At 38.3% G+C, this 25,528-nt stretch overlaps 2 protein-coding genes across 8 annotated transcripts; one reads left to right on the top strand and one right to left on the bottom strand.

Annotated features, from left to right (window-relative positions):
* Positions 1–461: 461 nt before the first annotated feature.
* Positions 462–7,639, top strand: LOC143902747 (2-phosphoxylose phosphatase 1). The gene is made up of 4 exons (XM_077415918.1): positions 462–886; positions 2,294–2,461; positions 2,845–3,413; positions 4,731–7,639. The coding sequence occupies exons 1-4, from the start codon at positions 796–798 to the stop codon at positions 5,457–5,459; spliced, it is 1,557 nt and encodes a 518-aa protein (XP_077272044.1). The 5' UTR covers positions 462–795; the 3' UTR covers positions 5,460–7,639.
* Positions 6,661–23,743, bottom strand: LOC143902746 (uncharacterized). 7 transcript variants are annotated; one of them, XM_077415911.1, is made up of 19 exons: positions 23,346–23,743; positions 22,925–23,050; positions 22,572–22,829; positions 21,648–21,818; positions 21,230–21,565; positions 19,689–21,128; positions 19,089–19,574; positions 18,594–18,728; positions 18,011–18,282; positions 17,004–17,671; positions 16,664–16,791; positions 15,800–15,856; positions 14,398–14,565; positions 13,520–13,588; positions 12,682–12,996; positions 9,761–12,603; positions 8,818–9,553; positions 8,249–8,622; positions 6,661–7,843 (listed from the first exon to the last, which is right to left on the bottom strand). In XM_077415911.1, exons 1-19 carry the CDS (start codon positions 23,406–23,408, stop codon positions 7,822–7,824), a joined length of 8,667 nt encoding a protein of 2,888 aa, XP_077272037.1. In that variant the 5' UTR covers positions 23,409–23,743; the 3' UTR covers positions 6,661–7,821. The 7 variants fall into 7 exon arrangements, with proteins under 7 accessions (XP_077272037.1, XP_077272038.1, XP_077272039.1 ...); XM_077415912.1 differs by having other exon boundaries at positions 13,520–13,585; XM_077415913.1 differs by having other exon boundaries at positions 15,800–15,853.
* Positions 23,744–25,528: the final 1,785 nt, after the last annotated feature.

Here is a 25,528-nt window from a genome sequence, read left to right as displayed (position 1 = left end):
AAACGGTATAAGTGATATCTGTGTGAAAGATATTCGGATTGTGTTCAGCCGTAAAAGTCGGTCACGGTGGTGGAATAATCCGTCAGTCATCTCGCCTCTCGCGTATGTTTCAGGTTGAACGGTAATTGTCAGAGAAAGTTCATTATTGTATCCGGGGGAGACCTATTTTTAATAATAATCGGCGGACGGGACGAAGAAAACTCTCCCGGTTCTCGACGGAGGAGCGCGATAACCGACACCGGCTTCGATCGGGAAAACCCCCGCATTCGATAACCGCGCCGGATAAGGGAAGGTCGATAAACGTCGCGCGGGTGAGCCACCCTGTGGAGACCGACCAGCCCGCGTCGTGGAGAACTCTGTTTGGGCTTCTCTCCAGGGCGGAGGGTAATCGGCGGGGTAGCGCCTGCGCCTGGGAAACAACCCCCCCCCCCGCAAATCTACCCTTGCTTATCGCGATGTCGGGACCGGCAGTTCCATCTCGGGCGTACGCGCCGCAGGAAGGTCGGCAATTTCTCTCATTGTCCTCGTCATCGTTGTCACCGTTGTCGATTGTCCGGTCGGGCGCAGTCCCCCCCCCCCGTCGCTGGACCGTCGACAAATATGCGGAAAGGGTGGCCGAAGGGTGTCTGAAGATGCAGCCTCGCTCGGCCCCTTCGTGCGGGACGGAAATCGAGTCGCGTCCACGTTGTCGTCATCATCATCGTCGTCGACGTCGTCGTCCTGACGTCGGGGGACGCCGTCGTTACCGCTCGCTGGTCTGCAAATCGGTCCCCCGGGACCGGCCACCGCCGAGGGATGCTCGCGGAAATGGTCCGGCTCTCCTACCAGCACAGGGCGTTCTACTGCTACGTGATTCTGAGCGTGTGGATCTTCCTGCTGGTCGCTGGTAAACGCAACCAACGTGTGCCATCCCGCTGAACGCTGACGAGAGATCGGACCTCTGCCGTAAAAATCGGTGTAAAATTTGAGTCGCGTGTTCTTCCGATCTCGATACCGCGGTTAGGCGCGAAGATGATTCACACGTATATCTATCTGCGACGCACGAGACTTCGTCGCGTTTTACGTCGCAAAAAAAAGGATATCGAATTCGCGTCGCGATTGATCGGGACGAAAGGATATTATTTTCGCGTCGCGTTTGTACAATTGTCTCTCTCGGATTTGACCCTGTTATCTGAATTTGTTATTGACGAATTCCCTCCGGGATGCTTAAATCTTTTAAATCCCTGGCACGGGTTTTTTATTTTTAAATGTAGGGTAAAACGTGAATATATATATATATATATATATACGCTGTCGCGCAACGCGCGGCTACTTGAACTCTTCTCCGCTCGCGTTATCACTTCGGCTTTAATAATAGAGAACCGTAATAATAGAACACTTTAGTTTTTCAATAACGTATTACACAGCTGGACGTTGTCAGGTGACATCAAAGCGACGACTATTTTAACTTTCTTTTTGTCGTGGAGTAAGGGAAGTATCCAATCATAGCCGACATCATAGTCCAATCGTATAGCTGACATAGTATGCTAAATCGGCCGCCAGGAAAAAACAAATTCATTGTAATCTATTCGACAATGAACTTTTCTATGAATATACATCATTTTTTGCCGAAATATAAATGCAGGGTGGAGCTAACATTTTCCCCTAATACGTCGAAAGTTTTATTTTAATATTAACATGTACTGTCCGACTAAAATGCTTCGGGGAGAAAGAAATTATTGCGCTTAAATAAGAGAACGTCGACCTTTTTGAAACCGGCGCCTGATAATATCAATCGCAAAATGATATGAATATGAGTAAAATTATGTGAAATAAGATCTTATCGTTTATAGATTATATCGATTATAGATGCAAGTTCGATTATTTTAATATTAATATCATTATATTAATCTATTTTATCAATAATCTATTAAATAATACACAATATTAATCACATCAAATTAAAATGCATTAGAAATTCTAGTGCGCGAATAAAAACGCTAGGAGAACGTACTTTTTGAAATCAGTGCTTGATGTTATAAATCGTAATAATAATATGAATAAAATTAGCTATTGATTCCAGATGTAAGTTAAATTATTTTGATATTAATATTAGATCAAATGAAAGCGCATTATAGAGAAGGAGAAATTATAGTACATAAATAAAAAAGTTATAGGAGAACGTTGTCCTTTTTGGAAACTGACGCCTAGTGATATATGAACCGTAATACCAAGTAAAATTACGTGAAATAAGATTTTGTCGTTAATTTAAAGGCTGCCGATTATAGACAATAGGTATTTCTTTTTCGTGCAGGTATGTACAAGTATATCGGCGTAGATGAGAAAACCTCGGTGCAGACGAGAGTACCGAGCAATGATTTGTCGCTACGAGAATTCCCGAGAAATTTGAAACCAGACACGAAGACGAAGAAGATCTTTCGTTTGTGCAATTTGCCGCACGAGATAGCCGCGGACACCGAAGGTACCACCATGCAATTATCCTACTTTTTGCATTAAAAAAAAACGAACCGAAAATGTAACGATCCCAGTCACGATGACCGACACTTTTTACATCATTAATCAATAATTCTCATCAATCATGTTAAAACGCTATTCAAAGTATATCAAAGAAGTCGATCGTCAAAGCCCCCTCGCGCATAATCGCGATAAATAGTAAATGGGCACAGAGTCAATAATCCCGTTTGATCTCACTCGAGCTAGAAATCGGCGTAAATCACTTTCATCTTGCACAAGCGTGCGTTTAAAGCGTACGAGAGTTTCAAAATTGTCTTATTATTATACGAGATTGCACGTAATAACGCAACGACCAACGTAAAATATTCGCGTTACCTCGCTTCCCAACAGGGAAGCTCGACGGCAACCTGACGCTGAGCGGTATCCTGATCTTCGTCCGTCACGGCGACCGGGGTCCTCTCACGCACATACGGAACATAAGCAACATCAATTGCGGGGGCGGTGACCTCGGCACCGCGACCGACCTCGAGACGATCTACGAGAACTACGTGAGCTTCGTGCAGAACGCGTCGAGCTACTCGCGGGCCGCCTGGGCCCAGTTCCTGGGCCCGTTCCACGGCCTCCCCGTGCTGCCGGCGAACGCGCGCGACTGCCGGATCGGCCAGCTCACCACCCTCGGCGTTCTGCAGCTGCTGAAGACCGGGGCCGCGCTGAGAAACGCGTATTACCATCGGCTCAACCTCGGCAACGGCACCTCCTTCGGCAGGGACGTTATCGTCTACAGCACCTCCTATCGCAGGACCGTGCAGAGCGCGGTCGCGCTGCTCTACGCGTTCTTCGAGAACGACGGCTTCCAGAGCTTGACGAGGATCAGCCTGCAGGAGAGCCAGAGCTATGCATTCTGCGGCAACGAGTGCGCCTGTCCCGCCGCCGAGAAGTTCCTGAAACAGCACTTGAAGGTATAGATAGTAAGCAAATTGAGATAACGGTATATCGGCAGATTGATAACAGATTTGATCAGACATGTCAGCAGACTGATATCAACTGTGTCCGCATTCAGTTTAGCCAGCAGAGTCTGCTAACTTAATCAGTAGATTTGCAGCAAAAATCGCGCAAAGTTCCTGCAAGGAATGTATCTTCTCGATTTTTGCCGCCAATCTGCTATTTGATTATGTTAGTAGACCCTGTTATATATTTCTGTTGACGTTCTGTTGATATCATGTGACATATGTGACAAAACCGGCATCTAATCTGTAGTCTTTCTGCTGACAATATTTGTAGTAGGTACTTGTAAAATTTGTAGCATCTGCTTTCGACAGACTAGCTGTCTGGGTATACGTACGTGGAATGAAACCTGAGAAATCGCTTCGTAGATTTCCCGCATATTTGGTATACAAGAGATAAAGTCACGTTTGACATTGTTTGAAATTCGAGCGATATAACAATTCGCAATCGTTTACAAATCTACACGACTGATACGATCGTTTAAGAAATGCAATCACGAAACAATCTTTTATGCGAAGTAATTTAAATCCGTCGGATCTCTCGCGCAGTAGTTTCGTTTCAGTTTTTCAAAGATGAATATGTATAAAAATGGACTTGTCGTCGTCTTTCCACCTTTTTTTTTAAAGGGAGAGATCCGATAAATTTACATTTACGTCATTCCAGTTTTCTCGGAAACATGTTAAATAATCTGCATCAACATCGCTCCTTCACCTTGTGCTCTCTCCAAGGAAATCCAATAAAATTATCTGGGTCGTTCTAGGCTGGCAAACGCTGGATTTCTCAGCGCGTCATCTGAATAAAATACTTGTGCACGCGATAATAATTTTTTCTACGAAAATAATCTTGCCTCCGTAACCCCGCGGCCGCTGTCCGTGCACTGCACGTGACACGCGGAGACGTATCGCATGTTTAATGCACACGAGAATGATCTATTTCGAAAATTTCAAGAGAGCTCGCGCCAACGCTTTAATAATTAATTTTCTCATTAAGATCCCATGGAAAAGTTCAGGATCTTCAATTAGAAAATTAATTATGAGAAAAATTATTCAAAGTCATATTCAAGAGCCGCTCGACTGTAATTTTGACGATAATTCTATTGGTGAACTTCTTGCTGAAGTGCCAGCCAGCATTTCCCGTAGTTATCGGTATCGAAAGAATAATTCAGATCTTAATAAAATATTCGTGGAGAAACTCCGGGGGGAGCGATTCGCGATAACGTTGGAGGATCGTGCGACACTCCGCAGACACGTTACTTCCACTTTTCCCCCCAGGAGACCTCCAACCATCTGAGATCCCATCCGGCCGTCGCGGAGCTGATCAAGCAGGCGGCGAGCGCCGTGTTCGAGCTACCGGATCAGGCGCAGAGCTGCGATCCGAACACGCTGCGGGACGCGTTGTTAACGTACGTGTGCCACGGCGCCTCGCTGCCGTGCGCGGACCTCGACTCTCAACGCACGTGCGTGAAGATCGACCACGTAACCGGGCTGTTCGCCTACACGGACTGGGAGTCGAAGCAGGCCGCCAAGAGCAGCAGCCGCAACAAGTACGGGCTGCTGAAGGCGTACGGGATGCTGCGCGGCATCGTCACCTTCATGCTGCGCATCATCTCCGAGGCCAGGCCCAAGATCGTCCTATATTCCGGCCACGACAAGACCCTGGAGTACCTCGCCACCGCCCTGGGCATAGTCTCGGACGTGGCGACCCACTACGCCTCGCGTCTCGTCATCGAGGTCTACAAGATCAATCCGCGGAACGACAATCGCCTCGCCAGCGACTTCTATTTCCGCGTCGTCGCCAACGGCCGGGACCTCACGCCGAAGGTACCGTTCTGCAGGAACGCGAACACCTACGTCAGCGACGACGGGGAACTGAGCGTGGGCAAGAAGGGCGTCAAGCTGTGCCCGATCGAGAACATCGTCAGGCAGCTGCACGACGACTATTTCGTGCCGTTCAACGCGACGAACTTTAAGGACGCATGTTCGAGTCATAAGATGCGCTAAAATTAACGGGCATTCTCTAACTCGTTAAGCAAGATCGATCCCGCAAGAAAATAGGCGAATTAAAAGGAATGAGAGAAAGAGAGAGAGAGAGAGAGAGAGAGAGATACATATATCTATCGTCTTCGGTGGTAGCAAATATCTTATCTTTGAAATTAGAACTTCAAGACTTTAGCACTTTTTTAAATTCTCTTTTATCTCTTTATCTTGAATATACTGGCCGTTTAATCATTACATTCGTAAATATTAAACACACAGAGAAAAATCGCTTTGACACAGTCTAATTTTAAATAAGGTATTATAACATTCTCTTAAAAATGGCAAATGGTTTCCCAGAACAAGAATAGGTAGAAACGAAAAAGAAGCATTTGTATACAGGAAGCGTAAAACCAGTCTCTCGTTATAAAGATCAGAAGTTCATTCACTTCACAAGGATGTGAAATCTTACCAATTCTTTTTAATTCACCTATTTCTCGAACGTCAGATAAGTATATCGAGCGGATCTCGGATAAGTTTCCAACTTGCACTAAGCATTATAGATAAATAAGCCGATGTGAAAGTAATTATTAACATTAACGTTCGAAATACATCTGAGGGAAGCTAATCCTTCAATTTTCCTAACAAATCTCTCTTACGCGGCGTAAACCACTTAAAAAACGCAATTTTCCCACCTAACAAGAAAGTATCTTGACTCTATCGCAAATAATCAGATTTACATAAGATTGTCCGAAATTATAATAAAATTGAAGAAAAACGAGAAAAAGGAATACATAAGTTGCCGTTTTAGCAAGGAGCAAGCCTTATCTTCATAGACATATACCTAAAACTTTAAATTACCGTATCTTTAGATAAATTTAGAGAAACGATAGCGCTAATAAGAACCGATTATTATATATTTTATCATACACTCTGTTGTATATATGTAAATATATAATATATATATAATGCTTTAGAAATATATATATATATATATATATATATTATATACTAAAAACGTAGTCGTGTTCATTCCCCGACTAATTAATACACGTAGTACAGACAATTACGGCAAAACGAGAGTAACGAACGAGATTAACTGCGTCAAATACTTTAACAAAGTATTTGACGAGTGTCTTCATTCCGAGTGGCGGGGTATAATCTTGTTGTGGTTAAATATGAAAACCACGATGTGGTTTTCATATTTAACAAAAGTTCGACATAGATATTAAAAAAATTGATTTTTTATTATCGGGCATCAAGAAAACGACATGCAACTTTCGATATATAAAAAGCTTACAATCTGTTGGTAAATAAATAATGAACGCGTCTTACGGCGTACAAGGCACGCAGATTCACATATTTATACTTAAAATATACCTACAATATATCTATATAATTTACATAATAACAGTATGCCGTAAATAAAAGCAACGTCTGATGGCTCAAAGCCGATTATGATTTACGCAGAAATTGCTTTTACTTCGCTGACGTTTGATAAAAGCCTCTCGTGTATCTTACAACGCTAAAACCTACTTTACATGCACACATCCTTCTTACTATTAATAACGTCTCATTATTCATGTTTCTCGCAATTCACAAGTGACACTTTGAGATCTTGCGTCACCAAGATCAATAAGAGAAAGACAGCATCAATCAAAGTCTCGCATGAAAACGGTAATGAGTTAAAAATGTATAAAAACCGGCAGTCTATTACAGAGTCCGTATAAATGCCCAGTTTCAATTATTTCCGGTCGAGCTGACGAAATTTACATTCTCTTCATTAGTTGCTGTGATTAATTAGGACTGCAAATCGTGCAGTCGAACGGAAATAGAAATCCCATGCAGATCGATCGTCGACGATTGCCATTTAATCACGCAATACACAGCACGCGTTTATCAAAAATGATAAATATAATAAATGATAAAGTAGAATCGGACAACTTCACATTGCAAAGATTCAACCACTTCAAAAACGCGAGTATATCAAATGCAGTGTATCAATAAGAGAATTTAAATTTTCAAGAATTTTATAATTCGATAGAAAAAAACGCTAATTAACTTTCATTATTTAACTAAGATGTCGATTTAATTAAGATGTCGAAAAATACATATTTAGGGATCCAAAATTAATCACGTTTCGAATATATTTACTTGTCCAAAAATCTAAAAGAATTAAAAAATCGCGCAGTCATTTAAAAAAAAAACGCGAACTGTATGACACACTATTCGAACATGATATTCGGAATATTAACACTGTACAGATAACTTCTACATATTTTAAAAATATACCTATAATGTTATTCTGAAATAACATGACTAGTACCAGACTCTGCCATGACTGAGCCGAGTGTCTCTTTGAGAGTGTGGAAATTTCTTACTTCTTGGATTAATACTGCTCGCTACCTCCACTGAAACATACAATTCGATATATAATGTTAATTAATAATGTTAATAATTAATTAAAATAAAATGCGAGAAGTACATTTCGTATTTAACCAAACAGTCGAACTAACGTAATCACATTAACAAATAGAAAAATCTGATTTTTGAGTCAGCGATTGATTGAGCTAACTGATCATGATTTCAGTAAGATAATATTTTCTGAAGCTAACGAGTTTTTATTATAATATTTTCTCTAACAAAACTAAACAATGGAACATGTAATATTTCTAAATTAGAAGCGCATACTTTCTTGTTGAATAATGCCTATCCTTTTTAGATATTTATTAAAGATTTTCGATTTAATCTCTCTCATCTTTCAAATCATTATAGGTTTTATAAAAATAATATACCTGATTATTGTTTTGACTTACATTGTCGCTCTTTCTCTCACGGGCGGAGAATGATTCGATGCCAGATTTCGAACAGGTGGCAAATCACTTAATGGGTCGGTACTACCCATGATAGCATTAGCACCCACGATTTTCCCCATTCGCCAGCGTTTGGTCAACTTTTTCATCCTGTGTACACTGACTATCGTGAACACAATAATCCTGAAACGCACCTTCCTATTCTGAGGCCTTCGCGCGTAAGAACGTTGGTCTCGAGTCAATTGCGCGAGCATGCATAGCGTATTCTCCTCACAATATTGGTAGCTGCTGACTATGCACAGTAGGTACTTTTTCTGATACACCAGCGCTTTCCGTCTGCTTCTCTCTCGTAGATACATGCCATAGAAGTTTTGTAACTGGAATACAAAATTTACACATTGTTTTTATCTACTCTGCAGCATAGACTTATAGTTAATTAATCTCTATATACAAATTGTTATAAAAAATATATAAATTAGACCACTGTTAACTTCTTTTAGTTCTAAGATACTGAATTATATATTTAAATTTTAAATATAATTAAATTCAAATAATTAAACAAAATTTTATACCCTCTCGATAGGTGGCATCTGGTGACTCAAAGCCTGTGTAGTTTTCAATTTCTTCAATTGCCCCTCGAGCAATTTCACACGTTGCACCGACAGTTCTCTGTCCACTTTCAGCTTACCGAGTTTATCCTCCAGATTACTCTTGTCGACAGCGTATTTCTCAGCTGCCTCGCTCAGTTCTTTAACTTTCTGCATGAAACTCGCAGGGGCATCCTTGACATTCTCAATTAAATCCTTAAGTTTCCTCTCTTTTTCTTTTGAAATTAGTAATCTCGTATTGAGCTCCGTCTCTCGCTCTTTCAAGGAATCTACCGTGCGCGCAAGCTTCAGCTCCCGGTTTGAGGACTTCTTCAGTTCTTGTTTCGTACAATTTAAGTCGACCTCCAGCTCTATCCTAACTTCCCGGGCGATGTTAATCTCTCTGCGCAATTCTTTGATCTCGTCCAGATCAGCGTCTCGTTGATCTTGCTTTTTGTTTTCGGTCAATACTTTTAGCTGCTTCTGTAGGTCATTACAGTCCTGTTCTCGCGCTCTCAACTCCTCTGTAGTTCTCCGCAGATCCGCCTCTAAGATTTCTTTCAGTCCGTTGGTCAACGCTAGGCTGCTAATAAGTCTTTCTTGTTCTTCCATTGCGATCTCTAACTTCTTCTCGTATTTACTCATTTCGTTCTCCAGTTTCTTTATATTCTCTCGTAGTTCCACATTATGTTCGCGGCTTTCCTCAAGATTTTCGCTCGTTCTTAAATATAAAAAGAAAAATTAGGAAACAAAATATTGCTTACGGAACAACTTCAATCTCTCGAAGTTATCTTGTTTTGCTAAAATGTAATTAAATTCTATCGGCATAGATATCAATGTTTGCCGAGAAAAGATTATAGACAGATAAGCATAACTAATATGTAAAAGTAATAAAAAATTAAAAAATAAATTAAAAATTAACGCGTACCTGTCCGATTCATTTTGAACGGTTGCAGCAAAGTTCGGCAAGTTTCTACTGACATTTTCGACTTCCATTAATTTTCTCATGAATGTCAATTGTGAATCCAGATTAATCTGCTGTTGTCTCATCGATGCTAGATCATTATGGAGTTTCTCCTCGTTCTCCAGAGAGGCTTTCAACTTTGTCTGCAAGAACTCGATTAACTTAGTCTCCCGTATTCGTTCTACTTCCGCCATCCGACGATGTTCTTCTATCTGCGTCCTCAAGAACTCCACCGCGTTCCTCTCTGATATAAGTTCTTTGTCCAACTTAACCACCTTCTTCGTCTCCTCTGTCAAATCCGCTTTCAGTTGCAGGATACGATCCTCGTACTCAGCGATCCGATGTCTCATTATATCTCGTTCGATCTCTAAATCATCCTTTAATCTCCTTAGTAATTCGTTGTCCTTGCGTATTTCATTCGTCTTTTGATCTTCAGTCGCTATTCCATCCACGACTTCATCATTCTTAATTACCTGCATAAGTTGCTTATCCAATCGTACGGAGAGATGCAATTCTCGCTGAACCATGTCCTCGATATCGCTATCCTCCTGCGAGCGTCGCGCAGACACATCTTGCAACTCCTTCTGCAACCTCTGCACTGTATCTCTCAGTTCCTCGTTCAGCCTACGTTCTTCCTTCAATTTTCTTCTCAGTTCCACAATATTACCCGATTCTTTCATTTTGCTTTTTATAGTTTCCAGTGCTCGCTGCAAGCTCTTGCTATCATCGCTCATCTGCCTGATTACCTTGTCCTTCTCCTTTAGGAACTCCTGCAAGTGATGGATCTCTTGATCCTTGTTGCTAGAAGACGACGGCGAGGACGTGCCCGACTGTACGTCACTCATTCGCCTCGCCATCTCCTCCAATTTACGAATAACCTGATCCCGATTGTTCAAACCATCCGTCAGCCGTAAGATCTCGTCTTGTAACTCGGCGATTTCGCGCACATGAACCTTTGTCTTAAATTCGTATAGTTGCTTGTTCTCGTTCTCAATCTCGATATTGCGCGTTTGAAGAGTCTCCAAGGCGATATCTTTATCCAGGACGAGCTCTTTGAATCTTTGCAGTTCCTGTGTCGTATCCTGCAGCAAGAAGTTGCTCCTTTTCATCTGATCTTTTTCTCTAACTTCGATCTCTCTCTTCAGTTTCGTGTTGTTCGCGTTTAATTCCGTGATGATCCTTTCGTTCACCTGCATCCTGTCCTTGTAATCTTCGAGTTCGTCTGTCTTCAGTTTCAAGATGTTTTCTACTTCCTCCAGATCCTTCTTTATTTTACTTTCCGACGCTTGAGCCAACTCGTATTGTCCTTTATAGAAATTTTTATCTCGCACCAAGTTTTCGACAGTCTCCTTAAACTCGTCCTGCAACTCCTGATATTGTTTCTGCAAGGTGGTCAATTCCGTTTCGTACTTGCACAAAAGATCAGACTTTGAGTATAGCTCCTGTTGCAGAGCTTGCAGTTGATTCGATATGTTTTCGATCTCCTTCATTTTTTCATTCAGTAATTCCTCGATTCGTTGAGAATCCTCGCTAACATCGTTGTTTTTGGGAGATGATGATTTTGACTGCTCTCCGGAACGCTGCAACTCCATTTCCGAGTGACCGACATTCCCATTACTGTAACTATGCGTATGGGAATGCAGATCCAACGGTGGTACTTGCGTGTCCATCTTATCTAGATCGAGCAAAGGTGCTTCCAAAGTGTTGAGACTGTTCGTGTGTAACGTGTTCTTCGACATGGACGTAGGAACTCTGAAGCTAGAGATATTGTGTGATGTCACATGTGTCGCGTTAGGCGCTCGAATAGCTTCAGGGAATTCCTCACATTCCGAGTGAATGGAGAGAATATCGCTCAATGTTCGCGCACTGTTTTTGGCCTCTGCTTGCTTCGTTAGTTCTTTTAACTGCACGTCGTCCAAAGCGAGCGATGAATAGGCATTCAATTGTTTTTCCTTTTTGGAGAGCTGTTCCTTTAGATGATCGATCTCCTCGTTCTTATCCGCCAGCATTGTGTCGATCAGTTGTGGCAATTCTAGTTGAGTGTGCTCCTGCGTCCCAAGTTTTATCTGCAGCATTTTCTTCTCCTCTTGAACGAGTTTTAATTGATCTTTTAATCGCTCGATCTTTTGCAGTGCACCATTTTCTGACTGTACAAAATTTTCCATTTCCGCTTCTTTCTCTGCTAACATTTGATTAGCCCTTTCAAGCTGGGCTTTCAACTCCTTCAACTCTATCTCTTTGTCGGTAATAGTTTGCTCCAGGGAATTATATTTTGTCGTAGCTTCATGCAACTGCGATTCCAAACGAGATGTTGCTTGTTTCTGAGCGAAAGGCGCGCTTTGTTTGTGCTGCTCCAAACGACCGCGCATCGCTTCGATTTGGAACAGTTGCTCAGATGCCGTCTGGTGCAAGATCTCTTGTTCCGCTAATAATTCCTCGTTCTGATTTTTCATTGTTGTTAACTGCATCTCCAGGTCCTTGATCCTCTTGAAAGCTACTTCTTCGGCACGTGCGTGTTTCAACATTTTGTCTTTCAGCTTGAGTACTTGATCTAGCGGCAGCATCGGCGGTGAAGATGGATCATCCGGGGTCAGACATCTCGTCGCGTCGATTTGCTCCCTGATCGAGACGTCTTCGCTCGGCTGACTCAAACTTAGATTGGAACCACACATGTGGGCAGATTCCATCTCTCGAATTCTCTTGTCCAATTGATTTTGCATCTCATGCAATTCCGCTTTTATTTGCTTCAACACGGACGAATTGACGTTGAAGTGCTCTGAACTTAACTTGTGCTTACTTAATTCCTCCTAAAACACAAAGAGCTATTTTGTAACTATTTTCACCTCGCATATATTATAATTTATACATTTGCTCACTTTACTTACTTGTAAATGGTTAATTTGCTCGTTCAGATGTCTGTTCTCGGTACCAGATTTTATAGCATCCAGCTCTTGAACCAATTCTTGTTGATGCTTTGTCTGTGCGGTTATCACGGTTTCCAGTTGATTGATTTGCATTTGCAAGGACTCCTCCTTTTCAATCTTGGCTTGCAGCTGCTGCTCTAAGTCAGTAATAATCTCTCGCAAGACCCATATTTTATCCACCGCAGCCTTCAATTCACTCTCCTTTTCCGACTTCTTCGCCTCGGTGTCGGACATTAATGACGACATCTCTCTCATCTGAGATTCGAGAGCCTCCACCTAGATCATAAATCACATGTATATATATGCGAGTTATCAACGCATCGGTTTTACAGGATATCACCTATATCTCCAGTCAAGCGTGACCCAACACATAAAGCATAGGGAGTCGTGTAATGTATATTTACTTATATAATTTTAACTTAATGTACAGTGGGTAAGAAACAAAAATAACTACATATCTAATTAATAATAAGAAAAATATTAAATTATGACTTAATAACTAAAAATTACTCAAGAATGATGATAAATAAATAAGATATATAATTCTACCTAGAAGTAGTCTGAACTTCTTTATTATGCCCTATTTAAGCACTTTTATTTATTGTTCAAGAAATTTGTAAAGTATTTAAAAGCATTTAGATAATTATATTGTAAATATAGACAATTAAGTAAACAGTAACTTGTTACATAGCTTATCAAATAGCATTTTGGCAAACATATGGGTACTTTTCTTACCCACTGTGTGATGACGAAAAAACTGTAGAAAAAGTTAAAAAATGAAAGTAAATACAACACTCACAGCTGCATTGATGTCAGTCGTTTGAAGCTCAGGGACGTTTGAAGTTGTGTCAGACGATAGCTCAGACTGCTTTGTGCGACAAACAGAAAACCAAAACCAGAGTGCAGAAAAAACATTGTGTTAATACAATTAGTCGTGATGCGTGACACTAATTGCTGGCGATACAATTAATTTCCAAAATAATAGCCCTTTCAATTGGTAGTTAAATTTATGTTCTATATTATACTGCTTTCAAAAGAATTATTTTTTACTTTAGATTAAGAAACCTGCTGGTCAAAGTGCATATTCTACAAAGTACAAATTTTAGAATTACAGAATTTATATTTATATTATAGGATTTTATCTAGTATTTTCACTAAAATAAACCCATTTTTCATGGATCAATATCGTGCAATCTTTTTCCAGCAGTATTAAGTCTATGTTAAGTATTAAATTAAATAAACCACAGAAACCTAGTTAAGTTTTAGAGATGGCAGTCATTATGCCAGTTGAAATTTCCTGGTTAGTGCAATAATTACCATAGCGAATTAAAAAAGTATGTATTAACTTAATTAATCCTTAGTTAGCTGTAAGCCAAATTATTGCATAGTATTTCTGTTAACATTCTTTAAATTTGAAGAATCAAGATAATTTTTTTTTAATTTTTCCGAGGACGATCATACACATCGCAGATAAATTCCGACGTATTTAAGACAGTGTTTTGCAGTTCTCAGCATATATGAATATCTTTCATCAATCGACATAAACTAATTAAGGATTAATTGAGAAATCCTAAAGCTAACCACAGCGGGTGATTATAAAAAGCATATCGTGTTTACTCAACGAAAAATCTTGTTGTTTAAAAAATAAATAAATAAATAAATAAACGGGAATTTTACCTCGGAAGTGATACGCATATCTCTTTCTTTGTCGCGCTCGCGTTCCTTGAGTTGCTCTTGCAAAAAGCGAATTTGTTTCGCAGCTTCGTCTCGTTCCATTTCGCGCTCACTCGCTTGCTCGTCCAGAAACCGACGCGTCGCTCGTAACTGCTTGTCCGCTGCCTCAATCTAAACAAACGTAATTGTAATTAGAGATAATTATCGTGTCCCACGCGCGTCGACGCATGTAGTAAAAGTAAATAACTTAATAACTTAATAGTTCACATTTGCTGCATTATTTAAATCATTTGCATGTAACGATAATAATCAATTACATATCTATGTATAAGAAAAAAATGATAATCGTCCATTTTAAATTTTTCAGTTTAAGATTTTTTTATATACGAAGCAATTGTATTAATCGCTTTATAAAATTCGTGAGATCAATGCTTTAAATATTTTAAGAGGAATAAAGATAAAAATAAATTTTTGTGTGTATATGTTTACAATCATTAGAAAAATAATACTCTCTAGTAAGAAATTAATCATAATAATTCAATAATCTTTTTATTTTAGACTTTTCCCCATCTATAGTAAAATAAAATAATAGTGCAAACTGAAATAAGGTGCGATAAAATATAAAAATGTTAGTGATACCGGATTCTTTCAGTTGTTGAAGTAAAACTTCAGATGTTGAAGTAAAACAAAGAAAAATAATGATTATTTCAAAATGTTAAGGCAGAAATATAATTTAATGTTAAAAATTACTTAATATTAATAAAGCATCTAAAATATGAAAAATAAAAAATCTTCTTTTTTTTTAGAATTTGAGATGTAGAAGCCAAATATATTCAAATATCCATTTAATTAAAAATATGTGACAATAAAGTTAGAGAATTACGAAAAATTCTGGCTTCAACAAATTTTGGCAATTATAAAATAAGCACTAGAATAAAAAGTAATTCTTCTATGATGGAAAAGACATGTCCAATTGTAGTGACATGACACATTTAGATGTCTACAATATAGCATGCAAGGCAATTATTATATTTTCCAATAACATGCAATAAACAAACGTGGTAATAATTGTGTATGTTTTAATAACACTATGGCTGGGTTCGGGGAGCGCGCTTTTAGCGGTATGAGCGTGCTCTGTCCTTGTTCAACTTTCAGTAAGTAACAGAGACAGAATGACGTTGTCAGCGCTAATAGCGTCTCCCCGAACGCAGCCTATGACAAACGTATGTGTAATTAGAGAACTATGAATAAATATTAAAAATGAAATAAATTACATTTCAACGGAAGCTCGTTTTACACTTCTCGATTAGCGGGATGTTATGTTATACGTATTAATTTATTACAGCCGATCTGGAAGTAACTTACGGACAGCGTTTACAATAATATTAGTAATTCTATAATTTACCTTTTTGCAGCAAACCCTGTGAATGTATGGGGTAGGAGTAGGTTCTAAAGGTACCTGCTGGCAAGACAATAGAACGCCAATCAATCTTTTAAAACTGCATCGCAGAGCTCTGCACTTTTAATTTTGGAAGATGTCTCTTATTGATTAATCGAATACTTGTTTTACTGACGAATACTATTTTTTAATATGTTTAACTGCCATGCATGATGTTCTAATTTCTGGCTGTTTCACAAATTACTGAATATTGAACATCATTTTACACAGGGTGTATAAAGAAAAGTGAGCATTAAATAAAGTGAGTTCATCTTCAAACTGCTAAAAGATTCAAAATCTAATTAATAAAGCTCAATAAAGTCAAGAATAAAAATATTTAAAAATAATGGAGTATAAGAATATAAATAATACAAATAAAAATTAAATTTAAGTTTAAAATACAAGTACATAGAGATTTAAAGCTCTATGATTACTCACACACACACCTAAGAATTCTGGGATGAAAGGATCTAAAAATATCCCACTTTCTTAAAACACTCTGTATATAATACTGTGCATAATACAACATAATTCTAATCCTGATTATGTGTATGACATAAACAAATTTTTCCATAATTGCATTGTGTAAAAAAAACGTGCCATACAAATAAAAAAATGATTGTGTTAATTGTTGCTACACGGTAAAACATGTACGATGTAAATAATGTAAACACGAAGCTCGGAAATACAGAAGTGTGTAGACTTAATGAATTACAAAGACAAGTTGTTTTCAATACACCGCAATATTCATCACCGTACTGACATACCAATATCGAATAATTAGAAATCATGCAACAATGCATTTTGAGTGAAAATAATAAATGACTTTACCTGTTGTTGTAAATCTTCCCTTTCTTTCCTCGCGTCGTCTATTAATTTGTCATTTTGCCTGCACAGCTCTTCTATTAATTGCAGTAAATACGACACGTCGCCGCCGCCATTAGACAACACATGTCTAGCTGTAATTTAAATAAAAATATCGTAAAAAAACATGAATAAAAAATATAAAATAAGCATTAAGATAAGTAATAAAAAGCATAGAATACTCTATGTGCCACCTCTACACCTTCGGGTAAAAAAAGGACGGACTAAGAAAATAAATAAATATATATATATATATATATATATATATATATATATATATTAATTTACACAAAAATCGTATAATTACCTTTTTCTTGCACTTGTGAAAGATCTTGCAACACAATGTCGCCCCTAGAAAAATCGCTTTCGCCGTATCCTTCCGTGACGACTTCTTTTTTACTTTCTGCGTTAAGCCACTTACGCTGAAGTTCAAATATATGTAATTTTAGTCGTTCTATTTGTTCTTGATAGTTTATTATCAAGGCCTCAGCGTGATTCAGTTTCAAGGAGAGCTCTTCGTTAACTTGGCTTGCTAAAAGATTCTCATTTGACGACAATGCGACCTTGTCCTCAACATCAGATAACGAAAGATTGAAGATTTGTGTGCTATCGGACTTCAACCGTCTCAAACAAGTCTTTAATTCTTTTCTTAATATTTCGTCTATATTTTCGTCAACTAAATTTTGCAACGTTTCGTTGTCGCTATTAACGATGGAAGTTATTTTGCTGGATTGTGGAGCAAAATGGACTCTCTTGATCTGTTGGGTAGACGGATTCTTGTGCTTTGTTTCAGGTAAAATAGTGCTGTCACTCTTGCTCAATTTTTCTTCCTCGATAAAAACGGATTCTGACAATTGCCTTCTCAAAACTTCGTTGATCAGAGTGTTGTTAACTTCCTCTTCACAGATAGCGAAGTAATTAACCAATTCTCCAATTAGATTTTTAAGGGTTACACATGCCTTCCACAGATTGTCCCTGATAAAAAAAGAAATAACATACATAAGCAATGAAACGTTAGAGTCGAATGGAAGAATTGTGTTATTAGCTTAATTTTAATTAATTTAAATCCGGTTACACCAATGTCGCATAATTTTAATCTTAGCTCAACTGTCTTCTTTAGAAAGAGACGAAGAGTGAGTTATAAGCTAAAATTAAAGTTATGCGACGTGTTGGTGTACCCAAGTCTTAATAACTTATTTTCAGTGTATGTGTCAATCTAAATATATAATATTTTAATACTAAACATTTTTATTTAAATGATTATGCTTTCTATCTGTTAAACCAAAAATAATTGTTTCAATACTTATCAATTACCTTTCCTTCATGATATTGTCTGGCACTCCGACACAACTAACTTCTCGGTTGTCGACGATATTCGATTTAAAACTGGCAATTTCCTTTTCATGTTGTTCAAGGATTCGTGTTACAATGCAGCTGTGTTCGTCCTTTAGATGAGCTAATTCGGCACTATGTATCTCTTTTAATTCCTCAATTTCTTGTTTGGCGTTGCTGGTAAATTTATCTCGCAATTCGAGTAATTCGGCTGGCCAATTAGTCTCTTTGTCAGCCTCTACTGATAATAGTGCCTGCAATTATAATAAATTTTATAGTAAACGTCATCTCATAGCTCCTAATAAATATATCTAGATAATGCTTATTAGTCAAAGTTTGTACGAGAACACACATACAGTAACATTCAGAAATTATCTTGGTCAAGAACATAACCGGAATGATAGAATAAGGTCAGATCCCTATTTGCGAAGCAAAGTGAAAAGATCGTGGGGAACAATAAACAAACAAAAAAAAATTTTATTACATAAAATATGATTTATTATCCTTTTCTGTTTATTGTCCCAAGATCTTTCCACACAACCGAAATGGTTTAATCCACATCTACCTGAAATTGTTCTTGAAGAGCGTTGACAATGTCCTGTCTAGCTAGCGCAATCTGCTCCTCTAATTGGTGATTGTACGCATCACGCAGGCTGGACAATTCACCATTTTCCAACGCTTCCCATTCTGTCTGACAATACTACATGCAAATAGGAAATCACACAGCGGTATGTTAGTCACAAGTAAATTCGCATTTCAATATAAGTTACTGAAATAGCACAAATAATCTATTTCATTACTACAAAGTAATGAAAAATGTATCAATTACAATAAATGTACGAGAGCATAGACACAAACAATTACAGATCACAGGAGATTGTGGAGATCAAAATTGCACTGACAATAAGATGAGAAATGTATTACAATGATAATTAACAAATACCGATCACACCATGCGTCTAGTTTCATACATAAACCTTCAGTACGTTATTGACAAGAATTGTCGACAAATTAGTATTATTAAAGCAAACTCATAGATAAGTGGACAATTTTTCCTCACCTGGTGCATAGTAGGTACAGTCAATGCATGCTTCAGTTTCATCTCGATGTCGCAAATTTGACACTCGTATAATTCTTTCTGTTCGTCGATCGCTTTCTTGTGGTCAGCTTTGATATTCTGAATTTCATTTACTTTGTCTTCTAATTCTTGTCGCAACGCTCGAATGCTGCCCTCATATTCCGACTCGAGACGTGCGTCTAGGATCTTACTCCTCAGGGATTCCTCGATGGCGCTAGGTGTAGCCGCTCGGGAGTTCGAGACATTTAAGCAATCTCCGGCACCACCAAAATACAGATCGTCTGTCAGCTCCTCGGTTTCGCTGTCGTTATCGGAAATGCGTTTCGATTGTTGACTGAAGATTTCCTCGGAATACTGTTTTTCCATCTGCAAGCATTTCCGCTCGAAGTATGTCCTCAATTCCTCCATCTCTTTGGCATGACGTACTTCAAGTTCGGTTCTCAAATCGTTTAGGCTTGCATTACCATCCTTAAGGAACAAACAATATACTTTAAAATAAAATATAAATAATCCTGCTCAACAATGTAAAAAATATAGACACAAATATCAGATCGAATTAGAATAAAAATAATAATGACTTGCCTTGAAATTCTGCAGTAACGAACGTAGTCTCTGAATTTCTTTCGCAGAATCCGCTTTAACGGAATCCAGTTTTTCTTTATGTCGATTTACGATCTCCTCGATTTCCCGAGTCAGCGACTCTTTCTCCGCCCACAAGTTTTCCAAGGATTTTTGCAGCGAGCATTCGCTGTCCTGTTGTTTCTGCAAAGTGGCATTCTCCGCCGAGGACTGCGTCTTATCGGTGGCTATTTTCTCGCATAAAGCGTAATAACGAGATAACTTTAACTTAACTTCGTCCAAACTTGACTCGCCTTCTAGAATTTGTTGCAGCTCCTTATACAAGTTCTCGTTGTTTTTCAGATATTTATCTGTGAACGTGCCGGCAATATTCGGTTCCAAAACTTTCTTCTGACTTGCCACATTTTGATTTAATGCGCTATCATCATCCTGGCTCTGGTTCTCTTTAAGATATTTGGATGAAATCGTGCTGTTCAGAGAAATGTTAACTTTACTACTATCGCTCATCGTTAGAGTCTGATTCAATCTTTCTTCAAATTCGGCGCACTGTGCCCACGCGTGAGCCAAGCCATCCCTCAGTTTCTCGCACTGCGTTTCTGTCTTCCTCGTTTTTTCGTCAGCTTGTTCTAGTTCATTATTCGCTTTAATTAAGTCTGCTTCAAGAGTCCGAACTTTCTCAATCAGTAGCCTTTCCGTTTCCATCTTCTCCTCAAGCTTTCGTCTCGTCATCTGATGTTTTATAACCTCCTCATCGAAGGTCTTATACATAGTTTCCCCAAGTTCACTGACAGTGCTTACGCTCGTAATGTCAAATCGTGACAAGGACTTTTCCATATCGTTGAATTTACTGCTCAGAGTTCTGTCGTTTAACTGACTGCTTTCAATGATCGATTGTGCTGTGGAATATCTGCACGAAAGATCGTCCAGTTTGAACTTTAAAGTATCATTTTCCTGCTTTAGAGCAGCGGTATTCGATAAAGCCTGTTCTAATGATCGCTCAATACTTTCCTTGGATTCCAAGATGCTCATTGATGTGATATGCTTCGAGGTCATCTCTTCCAACTGAATTTTGTGCAGCGTGATCTGTTCATTCAACAAGTCCTTCTCCTTCTGGAAATGCAAGTTTTGCATACGTCGTTCGTTTTCCGCCTCGAATTTCAACTCGTCGACTTTCATTTTATAAAATTGAACCTCCGACTGCGCGACCTTCTGCGACTCGGTGTGGTTCACCAATTCTAGCTTCAACGCCTCGACGGTTTTCTTATAATGAGCTAACTGCGCCTGAAAGACAGACAATTCTTTGGCATGCCTGCTCTCCAAATCTGGCAATTCCTTGTTTAAACGATCGGCCAACGTTTTGTTTTCGTCTTTCAATATTTTCATGCACTCATCATGCTTGGCTTTTAAATTCATAATTTCGGCCTGGTTCTTCGAAGTTAATTCCTACGAATACAATATTTGAATGAAAAATCAATATAGCCACGACCTATTTCTTTAATTACTGTAACAACTCGTTGGTAATTTTATTCTCATGAAATGCTTACCTTTAACTCTTGTTGGTGGCGTATAGCATTAGCGTTTGTCACAGTAGTAAATTTATCTGAGATATGCTGCATGTCCTGTTTAATTTTATCAACACGTGCCTCATATTGTCTCTGTTGCTCCAGTGTCTCGTCGATATTCAGATTCTTCTCTGCGGCGCCAAGGCGAATTTGCTCATTTAGATTATTTATCTGTATTTTGTAATCATTGATTTCTGCGTTTCGCGTTTCCCTCTCTATCTCCAATGTCTGCACATGCTCACGAATGTCCGTCAACTTCGCGTTTAATTGACGAATTAACGCTTCCTGTTCGCTCATCGTCGTTTCCAGGACCTCAATCTAAAATATTCGCAACAATGTTTAACATATAGCAAGATTATTAATAACTGCAAAATGTAAAAATATGAAGTGCATTATTTACCTTTTGCTGTAAGTTCATGTTATTTATTGCAGGATTGTTGAGCTGCATTGAGTTTAAGGCATTAAGCTGCGCTGTTACAGAATCTCTAGCAGATAATGCCTGCTCTAAAGATGACGTTAAGTGCTCTATCAGGTTGTCGCGTTGATTTACTGCCTTTTCAAACTCCTGTAACTGTTTTATGAAAAGCACAACGTTATTTAGTTCCAATCATCTTATAACAATATAAAAAAATTATTATTTATCTAAATTATCATTAGAGTTAAAAGTGTAACTACTATTATTACTGAAAGTAAAACATGAAATTAATAAACTAAGATCAGGCTCATATTTGCAAAAGCATAATAAAAAAGTCATGGGATAATAAATGTGAGCAGAGAAATTAATATTATTACATAAAATATGATTTATTATCATCCAATCTGCACAAAATCTTCCTCAGCTAATCACCAATAAATTCATCGCGTTTAAAAATATTGAAGTTCGCGTTGAAGAATATTAGAGGACTCGGTGCGTCATTGATAGCCAAGAGTCGCCCGCGGAAACATTCGAACCCGACATGCGCGGAGCTCGGATTTCGGAAGTGATTGGCTATCGACGTCTTACGTTATCGAACTCACGGCTTTTCGTTCAACAATCCGAGAAGATCGTTGTTTGTTTTCAATCACAATGTTTATAGCATGGATTTTTTCTTGTGTGTGAGAGCGGTTGCTTGACATTGTTGTTAACGAAGGAATGTTAGCGAACTTTCCGGCATACGAATGACAGAAAAAATCCATGCTGTAATTGAAGAGTAATACGACTCATTTCAGGCAAAATTCTCATTTATTGAAAGCGTGCGAGTACAGGCATGCAACCGAAAGCGAATTTTGGTGCGAATTACCGCAATCTCAAATATCTATAGACAAAGAGATGTAATGTACTTACTTTTATGTGATACAAAGATATAATATCCCTGCCATGTGTACTGCTGGCCTGGCTTTGTGACGAGTTCGGGGAGGCCGTCTCCGCTCGTAAGTGATCAATCTCTGCATTTAAGGCTCCGACTATAGCTTCCTTTCCTTGGAGTAATTCCTCGAGCTCTGCGACTCGCCCTGCCAATCCTTCCAAATCGGCATCGGCCTCTCCCTCGCTTATACTGACGCTGCTGTGCGTTACGTCCCTGGAGGATATGCCTTCGGTTACCTGATACAGCGACAGAAGATAAATGTAATGTAGTTTACACAGAAACGTCGCAAATCAAATAAACACATGCAAACTATTATATATTTTCTTCTTACCCCAGATTCCTTATGAAGCATAGACTTCTCGTTGTGCAACTTCTCATTCTCGTCGTCGGATTGTTCGATTTGCTCCATGTCGACGCCCTTGTCCTTGGTCGATCTATTCACCTTGTACTTCTCCAACTGTAACAACCAAGATACAAATTACAAATCTCAGGCGTTAATTACGAGTGAAAAAATGGGCGCGTGCACACAACGCAAAATTAACCTTTAGAGGCTGGAAAGCCTATTTTTAGGCTCCACTCGGAGCTTATTTTACGTAGTATGACACACTTCAACAAAAAGCCTGCCCATCCTCTAAAGGTCTAAAGGTAAACAATATAAACAAGCAGCTCTCCAATTCGAGCAAGCTGCAGTAGCGCACAATAGAGACGATATTGGTAATGGAAGGAAGGAAAGAACAAGAAGAAACCCTTACCATTTCTCTGCCGGCCTCCAGCGAGCGTCTTCTGCGCTCGTCCTCGTCCCGCGTCGCACTCATCTCGACGCTCTCGACGGAACTCGCGAGTCGGCGTGCATGAAGGGTGCAAAACAACACAAAACAAAGTAGTCGTCAGCCACGCGTTCGTCAGCTTGTAATCTGCTACATTTCAAATTCTACTCCGCGCTGATTAGGCCCGACTGCCAGCTGTCATCCGGCCTTCACTCGTAAACGCGGTATCTCTTGCCTCGCCCAATCAAGCAATAAAAGCACGAACTTCCGGACTGCCTCCGCGGAGTATTCAGAGTTAATTAAAACGCTCGATGAAAGCGGTTGGAAAGGCGGTTGGTCTTGGTTCGTCTTGGTTCGTCTAAAACGGTCGCGAGTCGCGACTCGCGCGGCAGTCGTGCCAACCTAACCTACACGACGAATTAATATATCTCTATGATATCGATCGCGACTTTACCGACGCTCATGCGATAAAACAGCGACGTAATAATTTAGTTTATTTGTTTGTCGTCTTCCAAAAAATAATTCACTATTTTTATTTAAGATTTATTTTCGCATTTTTAATGTATTTTCTTATTATCGTTTTGTGCATCTCTAAATTTCTTTTTCTCTTCGAAATATAAATGCACAATCATGATAAGCTTTTACTTTACATCTTTCGAGTTTGTAATTATATACAGAGCTTATACATCTCTTCGTTATTTTATTAATTATTTACGCTAAATAAAATTTATTTTATTTAATAATAATTCTATTACAATTTTTCAGTTAAAAATTTCATAAAAATAATCGAATATTTATATATATATAATATATATATATATATTTTATAATGTACGTAACATTTAAAAAGCAAATACTGAGCAAGCTTTCAATTATCAATATCTTGTTAAACAATCATGCTTTATTTCGCTTTAAAATGTGCGAGCAACACATAATAATAATAGAAATTTTTAATCCATGCAATTTATAAAGAAAAGTTACTCTCGCTACCCGGGAAAAAGAAATTATAATATTAATGTAATGTCTCTCTTATAAAGTTCATGTGTATGTGTGTGTTTACCGGGTAATCTATAAGATTAATTCAACTTTTCTTGAGAACTCGAATCCTTATCAAGCAAATTCCCCTTTCGCTGAACTTCCGTTATCAATTTACTGCGAACAGCGTAAATAATGTAATAACGTGTTGCCCAGAAATCTTTTGCTATTCTTATAACTGTACGTATATTTATAAACACTTTATAGTTCCGGGAAAATCGCGTGCTTTCAGTATCAGTTCTTTCAATTGATATTCAGTTAATATTCAATGAAATTTGAAAAAACCGTGAATATAAATAAATAAATAATAAAAACGAATTGCCAATAATTTGTCAATCTTATAAGAATAAAATAATGTATTTTTTTTTAAGGCAAAGATATGTCGTCGTAAAAAATTTTTATTAAAATAGAAACGCTTCTTTTTTCCATCTGATTAGACCGATCTAAAACATGTATTATAGGCATTATATCGGTCGAGATATTTGCATCTTACTTTAAAGATTAGAAATTAAATTAGTGTACACAAAAGCTACCAGTGCGCCCCGAGTGCATCAATTGAATTCGCTATAAGTTTTACACATCCACCATTAATCGAGTTTAGTACTACCGCAAAACTTCAATTTTTAATGTAGTATACTATATATGTATATATATGCGATTGCAATGGGACTATTTTCCCTGATTTTATACTATTAAAAGCCAGTTTTACAAGTGTCGGTTAACTTTTAATCTTAGATTAACTCACTCTTCGTCTTTTTCTAAGGGGGATGTTAGAAGGAGACGAAGAGTGAGTTAATCTAAGATTAAAAGTTAACCGACACTTGTAAAACTGGGCCTAAGAGATTATCGAATCTTTCCATAATTTCCATTGAATATAATATCGCTAAAGATATTGATTATAATGATGCACATGTAATCAATTTACTAAAATAAAAGCTAGAAAAGTGCAATTAATGTAATTATTTTTATGTCTAAATACATGTAAATGATATTGAACATTTCTTGTGTATACAAAACTTCTTTATAATCGATTGTTATATCGTATTTGTTTTATTATTTTTCCCTCTAAAAAATTAAGGGGCACAAAAATAAAATCTTGCACAGGGCACATGAAAAGCTATATGTGTTATTCG

Source organism: Temnothorax americanus, unplaced genomic scaffold (genome assembly GCF_048541705.1).
Source record: "Temnothorax americanus isolate GAGA-0224 unplaced genomic scaffold, ASM4854170v1 Scaffold4, whole genome shotgun sequence".
Taxonomy (NCBI): domain Eukaryota; kingdom Metazoa; phylum Arthropoda; class Insecta; order Hymenoptera; family Formicidae; genus Temnothorax; species Temnothorax americanus.
The sequence above is the reverse complement of the archived record's forward strand: the minus strand, read 5'-3'. Positions and strand labels throughout refer to the sequence as shown.

Coding starts and splice junctions, on each gene's coding strand:
- LOC143902747 (XM_077415918.1), top strand. CDS start 796: ATGCTCGCGGAAATGGTCCGGCTCTCCTACCAGCACAGGGCGTTCTAC. Junction 887..2,293: donor GATCTTCCTGCTGGTCGCTG/GTAAACGCAACC, acceptor TTTTTCGTGCAG/GTATGTACAAGTATATCGGC. Junction 2,462..2,844: donor GATAGCCGCGGACACCGAAG/GTACCACCATGC, acceptor GCTTCCCAACAG/GGAAGCTCGACGGCAACCTG.
- LOC143902746 (XM_077415911.1), bottom strand. CDS start 23,408: ATGAGTGCGACGCGGGACGAGGACGAGCGCAGAAGACGCTCGCTGGAG. Junction 21,129..21,229: donor GCCACCAACAAGAGTTAAAG/GTAAGCATTTCA, acceptor TTGTATTCGTAG/GAATTAACTTCGAAGAACCA. Junction 16,792..17,003: donor TTCACAAGTGCAAGAAAAAG/GTAATTATACGA, acceptor TTTAAATTACAG/CTAGACATGTGTTGTCTAAT.